The sequence below is a fragment of the Armigeres subalbatus genome, unplaced genomic scaffold (genome assembly GCF_024139115.2).
Source record: "Armigeres subalbatus isolate Guangzhou_Male unplaced genomic scaffold, GZ_Asu_2 Contig2036, whole genome shotgun sequence".
NCBI classification, from domain to species: Eukaryota; Metazoa; Arthropoda; class Insecta; order Diptera; family Culicidae; genus Armigeres; species Armigeres subalbatus.
Genome location: NW_026942876.1, coordinates 43,136 through 67,463, shown reverse-complemented (window position 1 = coordinate 67,463; position 24,328 = coordinate 43,136). Strand labels below are relative to the sequence as shown.

The following is a 24,328-nucleotide window of genomic DNA, read 5'->3' as shown; positions in this document are numbered from 1 at the left end:
TAATCAAGTGGTGATTTAGTGTAAAAAGTAGTTTACGTACTTAATTTGTCGTGTCATACGCAATAAAGAGGAGAAACAGGCGATCCAAAAAAGTAAGTAACGGTTTGCTTTCCGTGCACTGCTTTCTTTGGCAATGCAATAATGGCAAGGATTTCGTAGGTGCAAATTTGTTTCGGTGATTAACACATCAAATCTTGCTACTTTTACACAAACAACTTATTCAAATGAAAGCTTAGACTTGAAATTGTGTGATTGAATCAAAATGATGTTCATAAATAGTGTATGTTTGCTGAAAAACGCAAATATTGTTGAGGGTGCCAACAACTGTCACACCCTGCCAATGCCGTATTCTACCCTATCAGAATTCTAAATCTGATAGATTACCTGTAAGAACTGGTGTTCCCCAAGGCAGCATACTGGGGCCCATATTGTATAACATTTTTACTTCTGACTTCTTTGTTTGCAGATGACACGGGCCTCTCAGCCAAAGGGCGAAGCCTTCGTGTCATTTGTAGTAGATTGCAAAAAAGTTTGGATATTTTCTCCACTTACTTGCAAAAATGGAAAATTTCCCCAAATGCTTACAAAACTCAGCAAATATAAGCCGAGAGCTTCTTATTTAAAACCTTCTAGCAGACATATTGTCACTATGAATGGGGTTCCAATTAATTGGTCTAGCGAAGCTAAATATTTAGGACCTCTGCTAGATCAGAAATTAACTTTAAAAATCACATTGAAAGCCTTTAAGCCAAATGTAACAAATTTATTAAGTGTCTATATCCATTTATAAAAAGATAATCTAAACTTTGTCTTAAGAATAAACTTTTGATTTACAAACGAATTTTTAGACCAGCCATGTTGTATGCTGTGCCAATATGGACTAGTTGCTGCAATACCAGAAAGAAGACACTACAGAGGTTTCAAAATAAAATTTTGAAAATGATTCTGAAGTTGCCTCCGTAGTATAGTACTAATGAACTTCATAGAATTTCTAATATTGAGACATTGCAACAAATACTCAACAAAATAATTTCCAATTTTAGACAAAAATCGTTGCAATCTTCTATTGCAACGATTAGCTCCTCGTACCCTTAGTATTAATTAGGTTAAGTTTAGTTTAAGTTGAAAACATTGTAATTCCTACATAGTTCAATTCAACCAGAGCAGAGGAAAAATCCTAAATGCCAGAGGCAATTTAAATGTATTAACAATAACTAAACATGTAACATAGCAAATAAGGATGATAGTGTTAAGAAAACACGGAACACCTAGTCTAAGAGATGAATGCATGTATAGCAAATAAAATTATTTAAAAAAAAAGTAGTGAGAAGTGATACGTTTTACTTTGCACACCTCATTTCTCACTTTTTAAATGACCTATTCGGCAAAATGTCCTCTTCAGCCAAATGACATATTCGGCCAAATGTCCTATTCAGACACGTGCCCACGGTTCGACGACATATTGTAGAATTAATTCTCAATGCGTATTTTGTATTATATTACCCTGTATTTGACAAAAACTACACTACCACAACTATAGGAACACCCACAACTATCGGATCAATTATCCTAGTCAAATGTATGTATTAAATAATTAGCAAATGAAATTATTTTTAAAAAAAAGTAGTGAGAAGTGATACGTTTCACTTTGCACACCTCATTTCTCACTTTTTAAATTACCTCTTCGGCTAAACGTCCTCTTCAGCCAAATGACATATTCGGCCAAATGTCCTATTCAGACACGTGCCCACGGTCCGACGACATTTTGTATAATTAATTCTCAATGCGTATTTTGTATTATATTATTTTTACTCACTTATGCAGCAGTTCAATTGCCGGACCCTGTATTTAGCAAAAACTACACTACCGCAACTATAGGAGCAGCGACAACGATCGGATCAATTATCCTAGTCAAATCTATCACTTTCCAAGAATAATTTACGAACTGGTTGTGTATGTGTAGACTAGACTAGACTATTTAAGCACAGAGAATTGACAACATATAAGATGATCGCAAAGTTATGACTTTGCCCAGACTAGATTAATTTACCAGGGTGTTTGATGATGATTTTGAATATGATGTGAGACTTATTCCGCATATGAAAAGTTGTGTCATAAAGTCGCACTGATGAATATCGATAGTCCAGCCTCGTTGAGTGTTATAGCTTGAGAGAAAAGTGTTATAGATTTTATTTACGGCATGTAGTACAAGTTTGTGAATATATTAACCCTCATGGCAAGTATTGAGGGTAAACTTGCTTTCCTTCACGAATTGAGGTCTTTGTAAATTAATATCCATTATCCCGCTGTAGTACTACTGAGAACTTGCCGAGGCAACTTATAAGCTAATGCTGTGGATAGAATACCTTCATACGCAAAATTGTTGTGGAGTGACTCACGTATGATAATAACATTAACACAAGTAGTTAGTATTTGCATCAACTCGCAGTGAACTCTATTATCATACTATATCATATTTATTTTCTATTTGCAAATGTAGTCGCGTGCTTGGCGCTGGTATATAATTGACTTGATGATTTGCTCACTAGGATTTACACAAACGTTTAGACTTCCTAGTTAACAATGTGGATCGAAACCATTTAAAAACAAATTGGGATTCAGGTTGTCAATCAATTTTATACCAACATTTGAAAAGGGCGTAACAACCAAAATTTGTTCCTTCTGATTCTTCGTCTACATAGGGGAACTGCTCCTAGAATACATCTCATGGCTCCAGTATTCATCCCATTAAAACAAAGCAATGGTAAGCAATTATATTTGTTTCTTATTTTTGTGATTTTTTTCAGCAGGGAGCACGAATGATGACAAAAAGAAATAACGAAATTGATGCTGTATTTATTTGTTTCACGATGAGATGAATATGTGTTCAGTGAGATGGAGATCGGAGCAGTTTCCCTATGTAGCTATATATGTGGACAAATAATCAGAAGGAATAAATGTTGGCCGATACGCCCTTTTCAAATGTGGGTCTAGAATTATTCTAATTTAGCAATTCAATTAATATTTTCCACTAGGATTAATGTGGGCCTGTTGTGGACCAAATGATGTAGTTGATCCGAGTTACACCACAAAAAATACAGAGGTGATTCACGATTCGCGAAGCACGAAGTGAAGTAGATCACAACACAACCGATACTAATGTTTGAATTCGTATGCCTTACTCTGGATATAAGATATGCAATTTAGACACGATTTAAGTCACTGCCAGAGGCTAAATGGTTTTATTTTATTCTTTTTCAATGGCTCTACACTCTAAATGGATCATGGTCTACTTTTCACCAAAGTATTCTATTAGCATTCTCACAACTTTTATTAAAAGCTTCTATATGCCAGTATTATTTATTTTGTGTGACAAGCACAATGGATACACTGTGTCCAAAGAGTCGAGAATTCCAACCACCCACCACCACCCCCACCCCCCCTGAACGATCCTAAGATCGGACGGGGAAAGGAACATTGCCATCTCCAAACGGCAATCCTACTCCTTTGCGCTAACTAAAAACTCTACACGCCGAATAAATTGCGCTTAACGAATCGATGGGAATTTTTTCCCCTAAATCTATACAAAATTTTCAAATGTGTTAAATTTGGAAAACTTCAGCAATTTGTTTTTAGTTAATTTTGTTGCACATTCGAAGCATTTCGAACTATAATACCTATAAGAAAAATGCGTCATAATGGAACATGCAGTAATGGCATCATGTACAAATTAACAATTTTTACTCATTCCTTTTGGAACAGAAACATCTAAAATAACTACGCCTACGAAAAACTAATTATAGAATTCGTTCCACTCGTGAAAAATTATCATCATAACAATCCCAATTCATGTGAAAAGCATAATACTTAAGTTCTTTATATACTGATTTAAATAATTTCTTTATATTATTTTAATCCAGTGCTGAATCTGAAAAATAATATTTTATTTTAAAAACTAATTTAAGTTTCCCATATAGTATTCATTTTAAAAGTCTAGAGGAAGACTTAGTATATATTCATTCCCCAACATAGTAGCATCTTCAAAGCGATGGGCTATCGAAAACTTCTCTTTCGGCTTATGTCTCTTCTCCAGCTAAGACTCAAATATCTTGATAAAATCACCGAGATCTCCGCCACAAACCTCAGTCCATGATTGACTGATCTGCAGCTCGGAACACATTTCTCCCAATCAATGTGAGATTCGCGACCGCGTGTGTAAGCCCGAGGAGTCCGAAAGATCGCACACAAAGCGTAATAACACAGCGGCAAGAAACCCGGAGAGCAAGAGCGCAAATCCTCCAAGCAATTCTTTGCTCTCCACGCGTCCCCTATCCGTTCGTTCTGGTAAAAACGTTCAACCGTCCGTTGCTAATTTCGCGAACCTGAGCTGGAACTTAAGCGCGCGCCCTCCAGATCGAACCTACTGCACACCGTGAGTCAGTACATGAACTCGGACCGACAGCGTACCGGGACGACTAGTTGACTCATTCGCAACGAGCTTGCGTCGCCGGTTGTCTTGCAAGCGAAGCCGAACGATCTACCTGACAGAAGTTGCCAACTAACGAGGTGGAGAGATCATTTAAAGGCAGCTGCAATCAGTATCCGATCAATCATTGAGCCGTGAACGTGACATTGGACGGACCTTGCGATATTCTCCGGCAGCCATCGACCCCCCGAAGAAAAATACTCAAAAGATAACGACCAACGACCTCAACAGCGCCGGTGGTGATTTTTTGTTCCCAAAGTGTGTGCCAGAAGAAATTTCGAAAGCTTTCGCCGGTCACGACTTTCCACGCCACAGTCAACAGAAACCGAAAAGCGCAAAAAATGAAGTGCCTAATCTTTGCAGTTTTGGCTATTGCTATGATGGTCGAGAATAGCGGTAAGTGCGAATTATCTCCCATTGCGTATAGGCTGTAAGGACGCCCTCGCGGAATCTGATGGGTAATTGAGCTGCCACTGACTGTCCAAAAAGTTTTACGTTCGAGGGGAAAAATGTACATATATACCGGTGAAAACATGTAATGAAAAGAAAAAGGCAATCGCAAGAAGCATATTGCGTTTCCCGGAGGTATTCGCAAATTTAACACACGTAAAAATTGGTGGAAGAAAGCTGTCAAGAAACCGTCATGTAGCGTTTGGGAAGATTGTCGGATGCAGGTTCACCGGTGTTTTTTTTTACTTCGTTAATTGACTGTCAACACATTTACTGGATGAGTGAGAGTCAGTTGATTAGAAAGGGGATTCAAATGGGAAAGGTTATCGAATGAAATAAAATAACTGAATGGAGTGTTGAAAAAAAAATGATTAGAAGGTATGTGCGAGATAATTAGTGGGCAAGTGTGACAGATGAAAACCAGTTAGTGAAAGCACGGCATTAGCAAGCCGGAGGTGTTGGGTTCGAATCTCTGAGTGATTGGGAAAATTCTCGACATAGTGGATAATTGGGTTTATCACACAACGTACAGAATCGCGAATTGGTGTTGGCATTGAAAGCTGTTAATGATTAACTGTGGAAGTGCATACAGAAAACTTTAGAAAAAAAAAAATATTTACCAAGATTAAAATGCAATATGATACTTGACTGATTAGATGATGATTTTGTTTGTTTTACACTAAGTGTATGTAAATAAAGAAAAAAAATCGCTTCAGAAAGGCAAAAAATTAGGAATTGTCTGAATATGTGTACGAATGAAGTATTTTAAAATGTCATTGACATTCATTTGCCATGGGTTTATAAAAATATGAAATAAATCAGGCTTGAAAATAAAGCTTTTGATAAACTAATTTAAAAATATGGAGATGACATTTTATAGCGTGGTGAGCAGGTTTAATAACGATTGGTGAATTTAGTTAAATCACTAATAATTATCTAACATGCAATTCTTATTCTTCTTCAAAGACTCTACAATCTACTTGACGTGCTTTATAATTTAGTTTTCTATCTATTAGCATTTCCACAGTTTTTCTACGCCCACTAATTTTCATGAATGAATCTATATCTTGTGTGGCAAGTACCTTTGATGGATATTGGATAACCTATGCCCAGGAAGCCGAGAATGTCTCCCACCGAAATCGACATCTCCGGATGGGCAATCCAAGGCCTTTGCTCGCTGGGTTAATACTGCAACGATGTATTTGGCCTCACAAGTCATAACGCCCTTCAATTATAGTCAAATGAGTTTGTGGCTGTTTTGACAAAAATGTCCTTTCATGTTTTCCGAATAACTGAAACAATTAGTATCCAAAGGCAATCAATTTTTTTTTACTTAAATAGAGATTTTTTAATTGCAATGAAACTCGATAAGCTGCTTTAATCACTCGATATAAAAAAAAAATTTGTTGTCCAAAGCCAAGCCAAATGATCCGAGCTCGAGATTCTCCCAGCGCAAAAAAGATGTAAATGTAGAACATCTAAAGACAAACAAAAAACGTTTTAATGATTCATCTATTCCTATGCATCCATACCTAAATGGTTTCTGCGAAGTCCGTCCCATTGATTTCCTCTGGACATCATATTTATTATCCATGACATACCATGTTTGAAAAAGTAGCCAGTGCAGGAAAATAGAATGAAATCTAGACCAACATTTGAAAAGGGCGTAACAGCCAAAATTTATTCCTTCTGATTCCTCGTCTACATATAAAGCTATATATGTGGACGAAGAATCAGAAGGAATAAATTTTGGCTGTTACGCCCTTTTCAAATGTTGGTCTAGAAATGACATTACTGCCACGCACTTTTGTGTGCCAAGTTCTTCCACCGCTATTTACTGTAAATTAACTTGTTGATTCTAAAGTTAAGTGTCAATGTAGCGTAACTACCACCATAAGTATGACCATCATGATTTTTATGGTATCCGAGTAAGTCTAAGTCAAAACAAAAACCTAGCTAAAAATTCTAGAACGGACCGGGATTCGAGCCAAGCCACCTTCAGCATTACTTAGGTACTTAATGAGAGGCTCCGATTCAGCGACACCTTCTTAAGTACCACGGTGTTGGATATTAGGGAAGGTATTAGTTGTTACATTTTTTCACGTAAAAAAGACGATAGAAACCATTATGTCAGGATAAAAATATCACTGTTGTGGAAATAGAGTCCATTGTAGAAATAATTTTCCTTTATTTTATCGTGTTTCCAAAAGTCGAATGGTAGACTAACTTTTTCAGCCATATAATGCACAGCATAATACTGCGTTGTTAAAGTAATATCAAAGCAAAAAGTTGAAGGTTTGAGTGAACCAGAAAAATATTTTGATATTAAATCAGTAGTTTTCACTTTCACGTTAAATTTAATTCCGTAAATAGTGCGCTATGTGCGTTTTATCAAATGAAAACAATGCACCCTTTTCCAAAGGAAAGTATAAGCTGTTCATCCTCAAACTCTTTTGCGCAATCAAATTTTAGTGATGTTTACTCATTCCATTTTTGACCGATTTGTTTAATATTTTCAGACGTTTTTAAAGTTTATAGATAGAGTGCTATCGTTTGTACATGTCGGTTCAACGATTCCGGATCTATATGTACCGAATCCCAGTGGGGAAAAAACTTATTTGCGATACCTATGAACGAAATTGAAACATTTGATCCATTCGGCCAAGGATGGCATTTAGCGTAAAGGGAAAAGGAAGGATTATTAGTTGATGATTTTTTTTATTTGCAAACCCTGTTCACCTCTGCGTCTTCACAAAAATCATAGGAAGGAACATTTGTTAATGGGTAGGTATTGTTGGGTCTGGATTCTCACTGATAAGTGATGTGACTGTCAAAGTGATGCGATCGTCAAATATTAATTTGTATACGCAACAATTTATCGATTTATCGACCGCATTAAGCTGAATCAAACACTGTTATGATCACGCGATCATTCAGCGTCCAATATAAAACGCGAGCAAACGCGAACTCGGCATTTAGTGCAGGTGCAGGTTATAAAGCCGAAAAAGTCAATTGGTCGAAAATGTTGTTTTCCCGAACGGACCCGGCCGAAAAACTCATTTAGCCGAACAGATGTTTAAACTCGGTTAGCCGAGACATCTTTCGTCTTACTTCTCAGTTCTAAACTCTGTCTTTCACTATGAAGTGAGAAAAGAGTGTAGCCTAAAGTGAGATTGGCCGGACGTGTCATACGACCGAAAATGTCCTTTCGCGGAACAGCGAACATTTGGCTGAAAATGACACTTTGCCGTGGAACGTGGAAGTCATTACTGCACAGGTAATTTGCTCAAAAATGTCTCTTTACCAAAGGTCATAAGAGCAAATATGTCATTTGGTTGAAAATGTTATTTGGTCGAAAAGATCGTTCGGCTAAACAGATCACGAGGTAAAATGTTATTTTCGTAATGCTGGGTAGATATCTATCGTGATACATTACGGAGTAAGATCTATCACACTGTGCTCTAGTTCTTAGCATTCCTGTTGATACTTATGAGTGATTGTCGGAACAGTATGGAATGACTATAATTTGCTTTTTGATGACCCACGATTTGGATGGAGTAAAATACAGTAAAATACTCAATCTTAGGCTGGTTTCGAAGCCGACGACATGAATCTCCAAGAATCTCCAAGAGCGCTGATTAATTAGGAAAGAAGCGAAAACGAATTTGGAGGATCTGCTGAACTGACTGAATTAGACTGACTGATTAGAGTTCTGTGTAAAGGTGGCAGTGCATTTTCACCTAAATAAAAGAGCAATACGTATAACATAATACCACAGACAAACAGACATAACACATTGAATATTCACTCACCAGATTCATCGTCGTACAAACACTAACGACATCTATTGTTTTCACTAAGTTTGGCAAACCACGAACCAGATGGCGGTAGTGGGCAAACGTCAAACTAGAGCAAATTCGATGCGCGCGCCGCGAGTGAGCGATTGGTCAACTAATGATTATTTAAATTGACGAGTAAATTAGTGAGCGATGGGAATTTCACAAGTGTTATGTCTGTTTGTCTGTGATAATACAATAAATCAACTTAACTTATTCTGGGGGGTCCCGTAGTTGGCTACACGTTCGCCTTACAAGCGAATGGTCATGGGTTCGATTCCCAGCCCCTTCACCAAACCCTCGTCAGTCGCCGGATCCGCAGCCCATACGGTGGCGTTTGGGGTACGTGCCTCACCGTCACGGCTGCCTGATACCGACTGACAACTTGTTCTTCTCGGAGGCATTTCTCCGGATAAATGGCAAGCGAACAATGCAACGATCATTGGATTGACGACACGGACAAATGGACACAATGGACTCACGATGAGATGGACCAGCACAACAACAATGCATAATGGAAAATCTAAAAATAGATTCTGTGTGGATTCTGGCAGCAAAATACCCCAGTAGATCTCGGCACAGTAGCGGTTAAGTAACACATAGGCAAATAAAGAAAGGAATAAAAAAAACTTATTCTCCTTGCGAAAGTACAATAAATCGTTCATGCGATAAAACTTTTCATATTTTTTTTTATCATTATCGCAATACCTCTCGATCTGCAACGATAACGATGTTCATTTGGATCAGAAGTTGACAGTTCTCAATGCGCAATTGGCTCAAGAAGATGGCTGCTTTCGCATATCTCTGAATATAAGATCCCTAGGTACAAAAGCTCAATGAAATGAAATGGTTTATCCCGAACAAAAAGTAACCTTTTACCGTAAATGATAGTCGACCGAACGTTCATATGGCCGAAAATGTTGTTTTCCCAAACAGGAGATTTGGACAAAAACTCGTTTGGTCGAACCAAAGTGTTGGGAGCATTTCAAATTCTCAAATCTCATGCGCAATTGGAATCAAGCGTGAGTCAAATCCCACCAGACTCATGGCTCAGATAATCGTTCAAAAATCGAACTTGCAATTTGCATAGTTGCATGATTTTTACGTGTTTTCTTCGTTGAATGCATTTAAAACTGCGCCTTGCTTGCTCATGAGGCCTCGATGATTCAGATTTGAGTATGATTCTACCTGGCCAAACAAATGTTATGACCTAGAACATAACACTTCGAAGTTAAACGCTATCTGTGATATCTGCACCATTTGTTTTGAAATGTGTTCGTCTTATCTGGTCTGAATCTGCACGGCTAATAGATTTGCTCAACAAAATAGCATGTGCGGCTTGAGCCAAAACAGACCATTCTATCAATCGACTTATTTTGTTGAATGTAAGGCCTAGTCATCAAGTTTTTTCGGCCAAAGAAGTTTAAAATGCCAAATTATCCGGTTTTTGAAACGATATTTTCGGCCATATGAACCGTTCGGCCAACGAGCCTTTTTGGATAAATGGTCCTTTCGGGGAATGATCTGTTCGGCCAAAAAAACGCTTTCCACCGTATGATCTTTTGAACCATTCGGCCGAATGAGCTGTTTAGCAAAATTACATTTTCGACCAAATTACATTTTCTCACAAAAGGTATATCCGGCGATTTGGCTTTTTCTGCCGAACCTCACTTTCGGGCAAAAGACCTCTTTAGCCGTATGACTCATTAGACCCATTTTCGACTAAATGACTTGTTTGCGTAGGCCATTTTCGGCTGTATGACTCGATCGGTTAGAGAACATTTTCAACCAATCGACATTTTCATCTAAAAGATTTGTTTCTCCAAATCTCTTTTTCGGCCAAATAACGTGTTCAAGTAAACGGCTTCTGTAGCCAAACGTCTCATTTGGTCGATCGACATTTGTTCAACCGTTGCGGGCCAACGTTTCATTCGACTAGCTGACTTTCGGCGCAATGTGTCATTCAGCCAAGTGGCATTTGACCAAATAGCCTTTGGCCGAGTGACTTTCGGTTAAACGAGTCCTCCTTCTGAAGTGATTCGGAAAAAATCAGAAGGGTTTTGTACATGACACGACCACAAGGTAGACGTTGGACAACGTACTTGCAATCATGCGCCATCCCAAAAACAAACAGCAACGAAACGAAGTCAATATATTGAAAGAAAATTTCACTTTACTATTGCCATTCATGCAAATTAATGACTGCAGCGTCTACCTCTGACGTGTGCTTGAGAAAAAAATTCACTTGACTTATCCGTTGTCTAATGCAAGATGTTCTAAACTATGCTAGGGTTCAGACTATGCGACCTCTGGTCGGAGACGGTGATTCTGAATTTGGTTATGATGGAAATAAGTCTTATGAAACAAGCTTCAGAACCTCTTCCTACAAATTCCGGCTTTTTCACCAGGCCAGCCTAGTAGTACTCTCAATACCATAAAAATTTCATTCTGCATATTTTTCATGAAGAATGAAGAAGTTTGATATGTCGCAAGCTATTTTTGTTTTTTTTTTTTTTTCAAAAATCAGATTTAAGCGTTCCACAGGGTCTTCCGAATGGGCTCCGAATGTCTCGAATCCTGTGAATCCAAAAGAGTCAAAATAACATTAGAATACAAAAATTAGTTTCAATATGTTTTTCGCAAAAAAAAATGCCGAAGATTGAGATATGGCGATATGAGATAGGTATTCTGATATACATATAGAGTCCTGACACCGGTTCAAGTGTGCCCAAAACTGACTATCATTCTTCCGAGGCATCCAAAATAAGCTTTCTGCGCGACACGGTTATGCAGAGACAAATATTATTGGAACGAATAACGAACAAAAAGTCAAAAATATCCCAAATGGTCACCTGGCAGACCCCACTGTGATGCCGTACATATAAATCTGGAACTGCTGAACCTACATATTCAATCGATCAATCCTCTAAAACTATAATATACATGTGTATTAGGGTGGCTCAAATTAGTATGGGTAAAACTTTTTTCAATTTTTTTGATGGGCCACCTTCTTATTCGGTTCTATTTGATGCCCTGATGCTCTGGACAAAATTTCAGCCAAATCGGTCAACGTTTGGGCGGTGCTAAACTCGTTGTAAATTTATATGCAAAAATGTATGCAGAAACATCCAAAAACTGTAAATTGCAGTTGTACGGCACAACTTACGAAGAAGCACTATGATACTCATTCAGATCTTGAAGAATTTAATACAGAATGTTATGCAGAAAACCGCGAGAAGATTAGAGTTTGCCCGGCTTAGTTATTAGCATTTCTCTGAAGTGGGGTTTGAGCAAATTTCGTTTCTTTTACCTTTGAAAAGAAATAAATTCACCACTACAACACTCCAGTAAAATGCTAATATCTTTTGCCTAACAAACTCTAATCTTCTCGCGGTTTTCAGCATAACATTCTGTATTTAATTCTACATGAACTGAATGAGTATCATTGTTCTTGATCGTAAATTGTGCTGTCCAACTGCAAATCACTGTTTTTGGATGTTTGTGCATACATTTTTCCATATAAACTTCCAACGAGTTTAGCACCGCCCAAACGTTGACCGATTTATTGAAATTTTGTCCAGAGCATTAGGGCAACAAATAGAACCGAATAAGAGGGCGGCCCATCAAAAAATTTGAAAAAGTGTTTTTTGAGCCACCCTAATGTGTATACATACATATCTATATCTTGAAATATAATAATATATGCCATGGTTTTTGGCTGAAAATTTCGAACAAATGGCTAAGATTGAATAAGTTAGAGTAAAACATGATCGAAATTTGGTTGCGCTAAAAAGGTTGGATACTTATCAAGGAGACTTTCAGTTCTAGGCTGGCTCGTCTCCGGAATAAAAATGTTGTATAATCAAAACATTATTTATTTTATTCTAATTTTATTCTAATTGACCTTTCCCGTCGAGAATTTTTATACACTCGATCAATTCTCGCATAACTTTTCAAAAGGACCTAAGCAACATTTTTTTCAAGATTTAATTTGAGTACTGCAATCAAAAGCTTTCATATTGGTCTGTTGATTGCAGTATTCAAATTAAATCATGAAAAAATGTTACTTAGGTCCTTTTGAAAAGTTAAGCGAGAATTCTTTGGCTTATTGAGGGTCAACTTTCCCAAAGAACCCATATTTTTTTAAACCTCTAACTATTTCTAAAATCGAAAATAAAAACCGAAAAAGTGCTGCACGTATGAACCGGCCTGAAAATTCACCCGATGTTCTTTCAAAATCGGGCCAATCTAAAAAAAACAGCACTTTTAAGATTTTTGTTTTCGATTTTAAAAATAGTTGGAGGCTTAAAAAAATATGGGTTCTTTGGGAAACGACATACAATTTTTGACGGTAAATATAAATTTTTTTTCTTCATCTTCTGCCTTATAAAGCTGAATAAATCGCATGAAACACGAGATAAAGGAACACATCAACGAAGCTCATGTGGGCCGTTTTGGCTCATCATCCTCCTATACAGATATGAACCACTCCAACGAGCGCGGCATGCGATAATTTCACGGTACGGTTTCATATATGTTCTTCCTCTCGCTCTTGATCGGTACCGCCGAACCGGACAGTCAGTGGCAAAATCACAACCGGATGGAGGGTAGCGCCGGCAATACCGTTTCTAAATGGCGAATCAATGTACATATCATTCGAGGTTTTATGATTCTTTTGCACGCTAATCGTAATCACTATCTTTTCCACATTTCGTGTCCGAGTGTTCTCGATGTACATCTCGTACAAAATGCTCTTGTTCGTCCCATCCAGTCCGGTATAAGTTTTGTGTTAATTAAAATTGCATCCAGTGTACCGGTTGTACGCTTTGTCTGTTTGTGATTGCATGTCTAATGGTGATGTAATTAGGTGAAAACATAAAATAACCATTTGTGTAAATTACACTAACGAAGAAGCAATAAATAATACTGCAAACTGAGAAATTGACCCATAATTAAATTAGTTAAGTTAAAACTAGTAAGTTAATTTTAGATGTTTACGATTTAAGAACTTGAGCTAAACCCATTAATTGTTCAAATCAGTTGAAACAGAAAAAAACACATCATTCATTTCTGCAAAATGTTACAACATTTAAAAATCACTTTCGCAACATAACAAGAAACACATGTATCGATGTATGACGCATGTTGTTAACCATTAGCGTATTCCTCGAGATGGTAACGAAGCAACTGGTTCATAATGTAAACCTCTTCATTATCGGTTCTCGATAACGCTATTCTCCAATTAACCGGCAATGGTGGCTCATTACCCTCTCCTTCTTTCTATCCGGACAACTATTTCCAGTTCCAGTAAATGTTATGTTTTCGTTTTCATTATCAAGAGCCGGATAATTAGATTACCGGTTAATTACACGTGTATTACAGAACATACCACTCGGCGCTAGTTAAGTTGGTGGCGCTCGTATAGCATAGCAACCAGTTTTTAATTGCAACAATCCACCAGGAGAAGGCGTTCCCCTGTCCTGGCTTTTTTTTTTCTTGCCAGAAATGTCGTCACAATGAACAACTTTGGCTTGTACAGAAAAACTTTCGTACTTTTTAATACTAGTAGTGGCCATAGTACAGCGATAAAACGATGTCACTCGGTGCTCTTCCCTTTTTACACTCCGAACAAAATTGCAATTAACCGTAAGACTGCTTCGCTATTCGTTGTTCTGTTTGAACTTGTTTTACTTTATTTTTTGCGTTTGATTTTGTGAAAGCAGATAGCTCAAAAACATACGTCCAAAGCGAGAGCTAGAAAATTTGTCTCTGTCTGAGTGCTGCGAAAGGCGACCATCGTTTAGCTCCGAAGGAACACTGGCAGCTACGTACGTGAAACTTTAACCGACGACGCGACCATATGTGCAACCAACTGAAACTAAAGCGCAAGCATTTTGTCGGTCGAAATCCGTATCCATCACGGTGTGTTATTCGGATCTCTGCGTTTCTGGGCATGAAAGCCAAAAAACAACTGTTTCGGCCTCTTCCATCAGCCAAATCTCGCGAGTATTTCGTTGTCGGGTGCCCTCCCCAGAAAGTGATGAGAATCGCTGCTGTGTGCTGATTGCGGCTTACGGGGGTAAATTTAATGAAGGCTTAGCGTTTTTGGGTATTTGGGTGGTATCGGCGCACATTCCGGCAACTGAAATACCGCAACTAAGCTGGTGGTGATGGCAACGTCTGAACATAACGAGCACGTGGTTTGGAAAATGATTTCAATATTCACTCTTAATGGGATCCGTTCCCTTTCATTCAGATAAGGTTTCTTGGGAGTGATTTTAACGAAGTGAAAACTAGTATTTTATATTCTTTTCGCAGAACGTTTTGTGGCTCGCAACTCCGATCGATTATTACCCGTATCTTTAGTATTCAGTGTAGGTCAAACTACGTGCATTTGCAAAATAACTTTTTTGAAATTGCTTTTGTCATATGGCCATAATTCTACTCATAAAACGAACTCTTTGTGGAAACATTCAAGAGTTATTCCAATCAATGCAGTCTTATTAAATTTAACTAATGAAATAAGTTTTAAACTGGCTTTGCCAAACAATTTGCATTCGAAGTAATTAGTAGCACCGCATACTACTTTATACGATCAAGATCGGGTAATCAGTTAAAAAGCTATAACGAAGATAAAGTATTGTTCCAAGTAGGGTACTTTGGTGGGAAATTCATTTTTCAAAATTTCCAAGGGAAATTCTTCAGAATTCACGGTAACTCCACGGGAAATTCTTCGCAATTTCCAGGAAAAATTCTTCGGAATGTCCACAGCAAATTCTTCGGAACGTCCACGGTAAATTCTTCGAAATTCTCAAGGGAAATTCCTCGAAATTTTCAAGGATTTTTTCTTCGTAATTCCCTAAGGAAATTCTTCGGAACGTCCAAGGAATATTCTTCGGAATTTCCAAGGGGAAATTATTCGGAATTTCCAAGGAATATTCTTCGGAATTTCCAAGGGAAATTCTTCGGAATTTCCAAAAGAAATTCTTCGGAATTTCAAAGGGAAATTCTTCTGAATTTCCAAGGGAAGTTTTTCGAATTTCCAAGGGAAATTCTTCGAATTTCCAAGGGAAATTCTTCGAATTTCCAAGGGAAATTCTTCGAATTTCCAAGGGAAATTCTTCGAATTTCCAAGGGAAATTCTTCGAAATTTCCAAGGGAAATTCTTCGAAATTTCCAAGGGAAATTCTTCGAAATTTCCAAGGGAAATTCTTCGAAATTTCAAGGAAATTCTTCGAATTTCCAAGGAAATTCTTCGAAATTTCAAGGAAATTCTTCGAAATTTCCAAGGAAATTCTTCGAATTTCTAGGAAATTCTTCGAATTTCCTAGGAAATTCTTCGAATTTCAAGGAAATTCTTCGAATTTCAAGGAAATTCTTCGAATTTCCAAGGAAATTCTTGAATTTCAAGGAAATTCTTCGGAATTTCAAGGAAATTCTTCGATTTCAAGGAAATTCTTCGGAATTTCCAAGGAAATTCTTCGAATTTCCAAGGAAATTCTTCGAATTTCAAGGAAATTCTTCGGAATTCCAAGGAAATTCTTCGGAATTTCAAGGAAATTCTTCGAATTTCAAGGAAATTCTTCGAATTTCAAGGAAATTCTTCGAATTTCAAGGAAATTCTTCGAAATTTCAAGGAAATTCTTCGAATTTCCAAGGAAATTCTTCGAATTTCCAAGGAAATTCTTCGAATTTCCAAGGAATTTCCAAAAAATCCTTCGAATTTACAAGGAAATTCTTCGAATTTTCATGGGAAATTCTTCGAATTTTCATGGGAAATTCTTCGGAATTTTCATGGAAATTCTTCGGAATTTCCATGGAAATTCTTCGAATTTCAAGGAAATTCATCGGAATTTCAGTGAAATTCATCTGAATTTCCAAGGAATTCATCTGAATTTCAAGGGAAATTCATCGGAATTTTCGAGGAAATTCATCTGAATTTCCAAGGAAATTCATCGGAATTTTCGAGGAAATTCATCGAATTTCCAAGGAAATTCTTCGAATTCTTCGAATTCTTCGAATTTCCAAGGAAATTCTTCGGAATTTCAGGAAGTTCTTCGGTATTTCCAAGGGACATTCTTCGAACTATCAAGGAAATTCTTCGAATTTCCAAGGAAATTCTTCGAATTTCCAAAGGAAATTCTTCGGTTTTCAAAGGAAATTCTTCGATTTCCAAAGGAAATTGAATTTCCAAAGGAAATTCTTTGGAATTTCACAAAGGAAATTCTTTGAAATTTCACAAAGGAAATTGTTTAGAATTCCCAAAGGAAATTCTTCGGAATTTTCAAAAGAAATTCTTCGGATTTCCAAAGGAAATTCTTCGACTTCAAGGAAATTCTTCGAATTTCCAAAGGAAATTCTTCAGATTTCCAAAGGAAATTCTTCAGATTTCCAAAGGGAAATTCTTCGGAATTTCAAGGAAATTCTTCGAATTTCCAAAGGAAATTCTTCGGAATTTCAAAGGAAATTCTTCGAATTTCCAAAGGAGTTCTTCAGTTTCAAAGGGAAATTCTTCGGATTTCAAGGGAGTTCTTCAGATTTCAGGGAGTTCTCAGGTCAGGGGAAATTCTTCGGACTTCCAAAGGGAGTTCTTCCGGGTTTAAAGGAATTCTTCGATTTCAAGGGAAATTCGATTCAGATTTCGAGAATTCTTCAGATTTCGAGGAAATTCTTCAGATTTCCAGGAATTCTTCGAATTTCCAAAGGAAATTCTTCGGTTTCCAGAGTGTTCAGTTTCAGGGAAATTTTCGATTTCCAGGAATTCTTCGAATTTCCAAAGGAAATTCTTCGATTTCCAAAGGAAATTCTTCGATTTCCAAAGGAAATTCTTCGAATTTCCAAAGGAAATTCTTCGAATTTCCAAAGGAAATCTTCGAATTTCCAAAGGAAATTCTTGAATTTCCAAAGGAAATCTTGAATTTCAAGGAAATTCTTCGAATTTCCAAAGGAAATTCTTCGGAATTTCCAAAGGAAATTCTTCGAATTTCCAAAGGAAATTCTTCGAATTTAAAGGGAAATTCTTCGAATTTCCAAAGGAAATTCTTCGAATTTCCAAAGGAAATTCTTCGGAATTTCAAAGGAAATTCTTTGAATTTCAAAGGAAATTCTTTGAATTTCCAAGGAAATTCTTCGATTTCCAAGGAAATTCTTCAAATTTCCAAGGAAATTCTTCGGAATTTCAAGGAAATTCTTCGAATTTCCAAGGAAATTCTTCGAATTTCCAAGGAAATTCTTCGAATTTCAAGGAAATTCTTCGAATTTCAAGGAAATTCTTCGAATTCCAAGGAAATTCTTCGAATTTCCAAGGAAATTCTTCGAATTCAAGGAAATTCTTCGGAATTTCAAGGAAATTCTTCGACTTCCAAGGAAATTCTTCGGAATTTCCAAGGAAATTCTTCGAATTTCCAAGGAAATTCTTCGAATTTCCAAGGAAATTCTTCGAATTTCCAAGGAAATTCTTCGGAATTTCCAAGGAAATTCTTCGAATTTCCAAGGAAATTCTTCGATTTCAAGGAAATTCTTCGAATTTCCAAGGAAATTCTTCGGAATTTCAAGGAAATTCTTCGAATTTCCAAGGAAATTCTTCGAATTTCAAGGAAATTCTTCGAATTTCCAAGGAAATTCTTCGAATTTCAAGGAAATTCTTCGAATTTCAAGGAAATTCTTCGAATTTCAAGGAAATTCTTCGGAATTTCCAAGGAAATTCTTCGAATTTCAAGGAAATTCTTCGAATTCCAAGGAAATTCTTCGAATTCCAAGGAAATTCTTCGAATTTCCAAGGAAATTCTTTGGAATTTCAAGGAAATTCTTTTGAATTTCAAGGAAATTCTTTGAATTTCCAAGGAAATTCTTTGAATTCCAAGGAAATTCTTTGAATTTCCAAGGAAATTCTTCGAATTTCAAGGAAATTCTTCGAATTTCCAAGAAATTCTTTGAATTTCAAGGAAATTCTTGGAATTCAAGGAAATTCTTCGAATTTCAAGGAAATTCTTCGAATTTCCAAGGAAATTCTTCGAATTTCAAGGAAATTCTTCGGAATTTCAAGGAAATTCTTCGAATTTCAAGGAAATTCTTCGAATTTCAAGGAAATTCTTCGAATTTCCAAGGAAATTCTTCGGAATTTCCAAGGAAATTCTTCGAATTTCCAAGGAAATTCTTCGAATTTCCAAGGAAATTCTTCGAATTTCAAGGAAATTCTTCGAATTTCAAGGAAATTCTTCGAATTTCAAGGAAATTCTTCGGAATTTCAAGGAAATTCTTCGAATTTCCAAGGAAATTCTTCGAATTTTCAAGGAAATTCTTCGAATTTCCAAGAGAAATTCTTCGGAATTTCAAGGAAATTCTTCGATTTCAAAGAAATTCTTCGAATTTCAAAGAAATTCTTCGAATTTCCAAGGAAATTCTTCGAATTTTCAAGAGAAATTCTTCGGAATTTCCAAGAGAATTCTTCGAATTTCCAAGGAAATTCTTCGATCTTCAAGAGAAATTCTTCGAATTTCAAGAAATTCTTCGAATTTCAAGGAAATTCTTCGAATTTCCAAGGAAATTCTTCGACTTCCAAGGAAATTCTTCGAATTTCCAAGGAAATTCTTCGAATTTCCAAGGAAATTCTTCGAATTCCAAGGAAATTCTTCGAATTTCCAAGGAAATTCTTCGGAATTTCCAAGGAAATTTCGAATTTCAAGGAAATTCTTCGAATTTCCAAGGAAATTCTTCGAATTTCAAGGAAATTCTTCGAATTTCCAAGGAAATTCTTCGAATTTCAAGGAAATTCTTCGAATTTCAAGGAAATTCTTCGAATTTCAAGGAAATTCTTCGAATTTCAAGGAAATTCTTCGAATTCCAAGGAAATTCTTTGAATTCAAGGAAATTCTTCAAATTCTTGAATTTCGGAAATTCTTCGAATTCCAAGGAAATTCTTCGAATTTCCAAGGAAATTCTTCGGAATTTCCAAGGAAATTCTTCGAATTTCAAAGGAAATTCTTCGAATTTCCAAGGAAATTCTTCGAATTTCAAGGAAATTCTTCGAATTTCAAGGAAATTCTTCGAATTTCAAGGAAATTCTTCGAATTTCCAAGGAAATTCTTCGAATTTCAAGGAAATTCTTCGGAATTTCAAGGAAATTCTTCGAATTTCCAAGGAAATTCTTCGAATTTCAAGGAAATTCTTCGAATTTCAAGGAAATTCTTCGAATTTCCAAGGGAAATTCTTCGAATTTCAAGGAAATTCTTCGGAATTTCAAGGAAATTCTTCGGAATTTCAAGGAAATTCTTCGGAATTTCCAAGGAAATTCTTCGAATTTCCAAGGAAATTCTTCGAATTTTCAAGGAAATTCTTCGAATTTCCAAGAGAAATTCTTCAGAATTTCAAGGAAGCTCTTCGGGATTTCCAAAGAGAAATTCTTCGAATTTCAAGGAAATTCTTCGGAATTTCCAAGGGAAATTCTTCGTAATTTCCATGAGAAATTCTTCGTAATTTCCATGAGAAATTCTCCGGAATTTCCAAGGGAAATTCTTCGGATTTTCCAAGGGAAATTCTTCGGAATATCCAAGCAAAATTCTTCGGAATTTCCAAGCAAAATTCTTCGGAATTTTCATGGGAAAATCTTCGGAATTGCCAAGGGCAATTCTTCGTAATTTCAAGGAAATTCTTCGAATTTCAAGGAAATTCTTCGAATTTCAAGGTAAATTCTTCGAATTTCCAAGGAAATTCTTGAATTTCAAGGAAATTCTTCGAATTTCAAGGAAATTCTTCGAATTTCAAGGAAATTCTTCGAATTTCAAGGAAATTCTTCGAATTTCCAAGGAAATTCTTCGAATTTCAAGGAAATTCTTCGGAATTTCAAGGAAATTCTTCGGAATTTTCAAGGGGAAATTCTTCGGAATTTCCAAGAGAAATTCTTCGGAATTTCCAAGGGAAGCTCTTCGGGATTTCCAAAGAGAAATTCTTCGGAATTTCCAAAGGGAAATTCTTCGGAATTTCCAAGGGAAATTCTTCGGAATTTTCAAGGGAAATTTTTCGGAATTTCCAAGAGAAATTCTTCGGAATTTCCAAGGGAAATTCTTCGGATCTTCCAAGGGAAATTCTTCGGAATTTCCAAGGGAAATTCTTCGTAATTTCCAAGGGAAATTCTTCGGAATTTCCAAGGGAAATTCTTCGGAATTTCCAAGGGAAATTCTTCGGAATTTCCAAGGGAAATTCTTCGAATTTCAAGGAAATTCTTCGGAATTTCAAGGAAATTCTTCGAATTTCCAAGGAAATTCTTCGAATTTCAAGGAAATTCTTCGAATTTCAAGGAAATTCTTCGAATTTCAAGGAAATTCTTCGAATTTCCAAGGAAATTCTTCGAATTTCCAAGGAAATTCTTCGAATTTCAAGGAAATTCTTCGAATTTCCAAGGAAATTCTTCGAATTTCCAAGGAAATTCTTCGAATTTCCAAGGAAATTCTTTGAATTTCAAGGAAATTCTTCGGAATTTCAAGGAAATTCTTCGAATTTCAAAGGAAATTCTTAGGAATTTCGAAGGAAATTCTTCGAATTTCAAGGAAATTCTTCGAATTTCCAAGGAAATTCTTCGAATTTCAAGGAAATTCTTCGAATTTCAAAGGAAATTCTTCGGAATTTCAAAGGAAATTCTTCGAATTTCCAAAGGAAATTCTTCGAATTTCAAAGGAAATTCTTCGAATTTCAAGGAAAATTCTTCGAATTTCAAAGGAAATTCTTCGAATTTCAAAGGAAATTCTTCGAATTTCCAAAGGAAATTCTTCGAATTTCAAAGGAAATTCTTCGGAATTTCCAAGAAATTCTTCGAATTTCCAAGGAAATTCTTCGAATTTCCAAGGAAATTCTTCGAATTTCAAGGAAATTCTTCGAATTTCAAGGAAATTCTTCGGAATTTCAAGGAAATTCTTCGAATTTCAAGGAAATTCTTCGAATTTCAAGGAAATTCTTCGAATTTCAAGGAAATTCTTCGAATTTCAAGGAAATTCTTCGAATTTCAAGGAAATTCTTCGGAATTTCAAGGAAATTCTTCGAATTTCCAAGGAAATTCTTCGGAATTTCAAGGAAATTCTTCGGAATTTCAAGGAAATTCTTCGAATTTCCAAGGAAATTCTTCGAATTTCAAGGAAATTCTTCGAATTTCAAGGAAATTCTTCGGAATTTTCAAGGAAATTCTTCGAATTTCAAGGAAATTCTTCGAATTTCCAAGGAAATTCTTCGAATTTCCAAGGAAATTCTTCGAATTTCAAGGAAATTCTTCGAAATTCTTCCAAGGAAATTCTTCGAATTTCCAAGGAAATTCTTCGGAATTCCAAGGGAAATTCTTCGGAATTTCCAAGGGAAATTCTTCGGAATTTCCAAGGGAAATTCTTCGGAATTTCCAGAGGAAATTCTTCGGAAAGGGAAATTCTCCTGAATTTCCAAGGAAAATTCTCCTGAATTTCTAAGGGAAATTCTCCTGAATTTCCAAGGGAAATTCTCCTGAATTTCCAAGGGAAATTCTCCTGAATTTCCAAGGGAAATTCTCCTGAATTTCCAAGGAAAAGTCTCCCGAATTTCCAAGGGAAATTCTTCGGAATTTCCAAGGGAAATTCTTCGGAATTTTCTAAGGGAAATTCTTCGGAATTTACAAGGGAAATTCTTCGGAATTTCCAAGGGAAATTCTTCGGAATTTCTAAGGGAAATTCTTCGCAATTTCCAAGGGAAATTCTTCGGAATTTCCAAGGGAAATTCTTCGGAAATGTCATGACATTCCGTGACATGTCGCATGTCGTATTTGAAACAATGATCTGTTAGAAAATGTTATAGTATCCTTCAAGCATCGCATGCTAATAAAAAATCTCGAACTGTAAATAATGTTTGGAAAAAATATTTTAGCTAATTAACAATAGCAATCTCATGGCATTATTGAGACATTCCTCAACACTGCTCAAGAACATTCTCCTACAATCAGTTATTGCCCTGATAACGATTATAGGAGATTGCGACTGGTAGAATGGATATTTCGACTTTGTCTTTCTCAGTCTAATTAAATTAAGACAGCTAGTTTGGCATAGCCCAACGGGACCGAAACGTCGGACTATGCCAAAGTATCCGTCTAAATTAAATTAGACTGAGAAAGCCAAAGTCAAAATAACCTGATAACCATTTTAACAAAACTGGTATTTAGTTTACGAGAATCTCTGATGTAAAAGCTTCCTCGTTTTATGATTTTTATTCATATAAGTTCGATGAAAATGGACAAATTCAAATTATTAATCACTGCTCATCGATTATTCAACGGCTTCACTTTGTTTTTTTCACGATTGATCTCGCCGCTGGCTCCAATGATTTTTTTTTCATTCTCTATTTCCGAGATTTCAGCCCGAGGCTTGCTCGTCTCGAGCTTCAATGATGTCTTTTCCAACTACATGGAGTTTTCTCTAAACAAAACTATCAAAATTCATTTCAAATAGCATTAACGTTAGCATTCGCATTGAGCAATTCGCACACATTCGTAGGTGGTACAAGCCTGAACTATTGTATGAGGGGGAAGGGTCGTTTGGCCGAAACCCATTCTGCCAAAAGCCATTTGGACGAATGCCACTAGGCCAAAAGTTGTTTGGCCGAATATACCATTTGGTCCAATGGGTCTTTTGGCCGAAAAGGTCATTTGGCCGAAAGGGTCATTAGGCTGAAAGGGTCATTTGGCCGAAAGGGTCGTATGGCTGAAAGGGTCGTTTGACAGAAATGCTTATTTGGCCGAAAGGGTCATTAAGTCGAAAGGATCATTAGGCCGAAAGGGACATTTGATTGAACAAATGGGTAGTGAAAAGCCTCACTACTCATTTCGCGTTTCTCACTTTTAACAGAGAAAAAGGAAGAGTAAGAAGTGAGACGTCACTCTTCTCATTCTTAATTTCTCACTTTTCAAATGACCTTTTCGGCCAAATGTCCTATTCGGCCAAATGCCCCTTTCGGCCAAATAACCCTTTCGGCCAAATGACCTTTTCGGCTAAACGACCCTTTCGGCCAAATGACCCTTTCGGTCTAATGACCCTTTCGGCCAAACGACCCTTACAGCCAAATGACCCGTTCGGCCAAATGACCCTTTCGGCCAGATGGGTTTCGGCCTAATGGTTTGTTCGACCTAGTGGTGTCCTAATGGTTGTAGAACAGTACGGTTCCGGAAGTCCCTCTGTGACCATAATGGTGGCGAAACATGGAACTAATTCAAAATAGGCAATATAAGCTTTTAGATTGTCAGTCAGACCAACACTAGACCAACATTTGGAAAGGGCGTAACAGCCGAAATTTATTCCTTCGAGATATTTGTCTAATGTATGTGTATTGTATGTGGCTACGTGTGCAGACGAGGAACCTGAAAGAAAAAAAAATGGCTGTTACAACATTTTTAAATGTTGGTCTAGATTTGACATGTTGATTTAGAAATAAAGATGTGTTCTTTGCTTGCTCTAGATTACCCAAACTATTTGTTAGGCATTGTAGTGGTTTGTAATTAATTGATCGAAATTGTAGTATTTACCATTTCTTGATTTGGAACCAACATACGCAA

At 36.6% G+C, this 24,328-nt stretch overlaps 1 protein-coding gene across 2 annotated transcripts in view; it reads left to right on the top strand.

The window, feature by feature from the left end:
* The first annotated feature begins 4,140 nt into the window (after positions 1-4,140).
* Positions 4,141-24,328, top strand: part of LOC134203648 (uncharacterized) — a 43,589-nt gene continuing 23,401 nt past the window's right edge. The window contains exon 1 of one of the 2 annotated variants that reach the window (XM_062678531.1): positions 4,141-4,882. In XM_062678531.1, coding sequence (XP_062534515.1) covers positions 4,828-4,882 — 55 coding nt within the window. In that variant the 5' untranslated portion in view covers positions 4,141-4,827. The remainder of the gene's footprint in view (positions 4,883-24,328) is intronic. The other variant, XM_062678533.1, reaches the window with a different exon arrangement.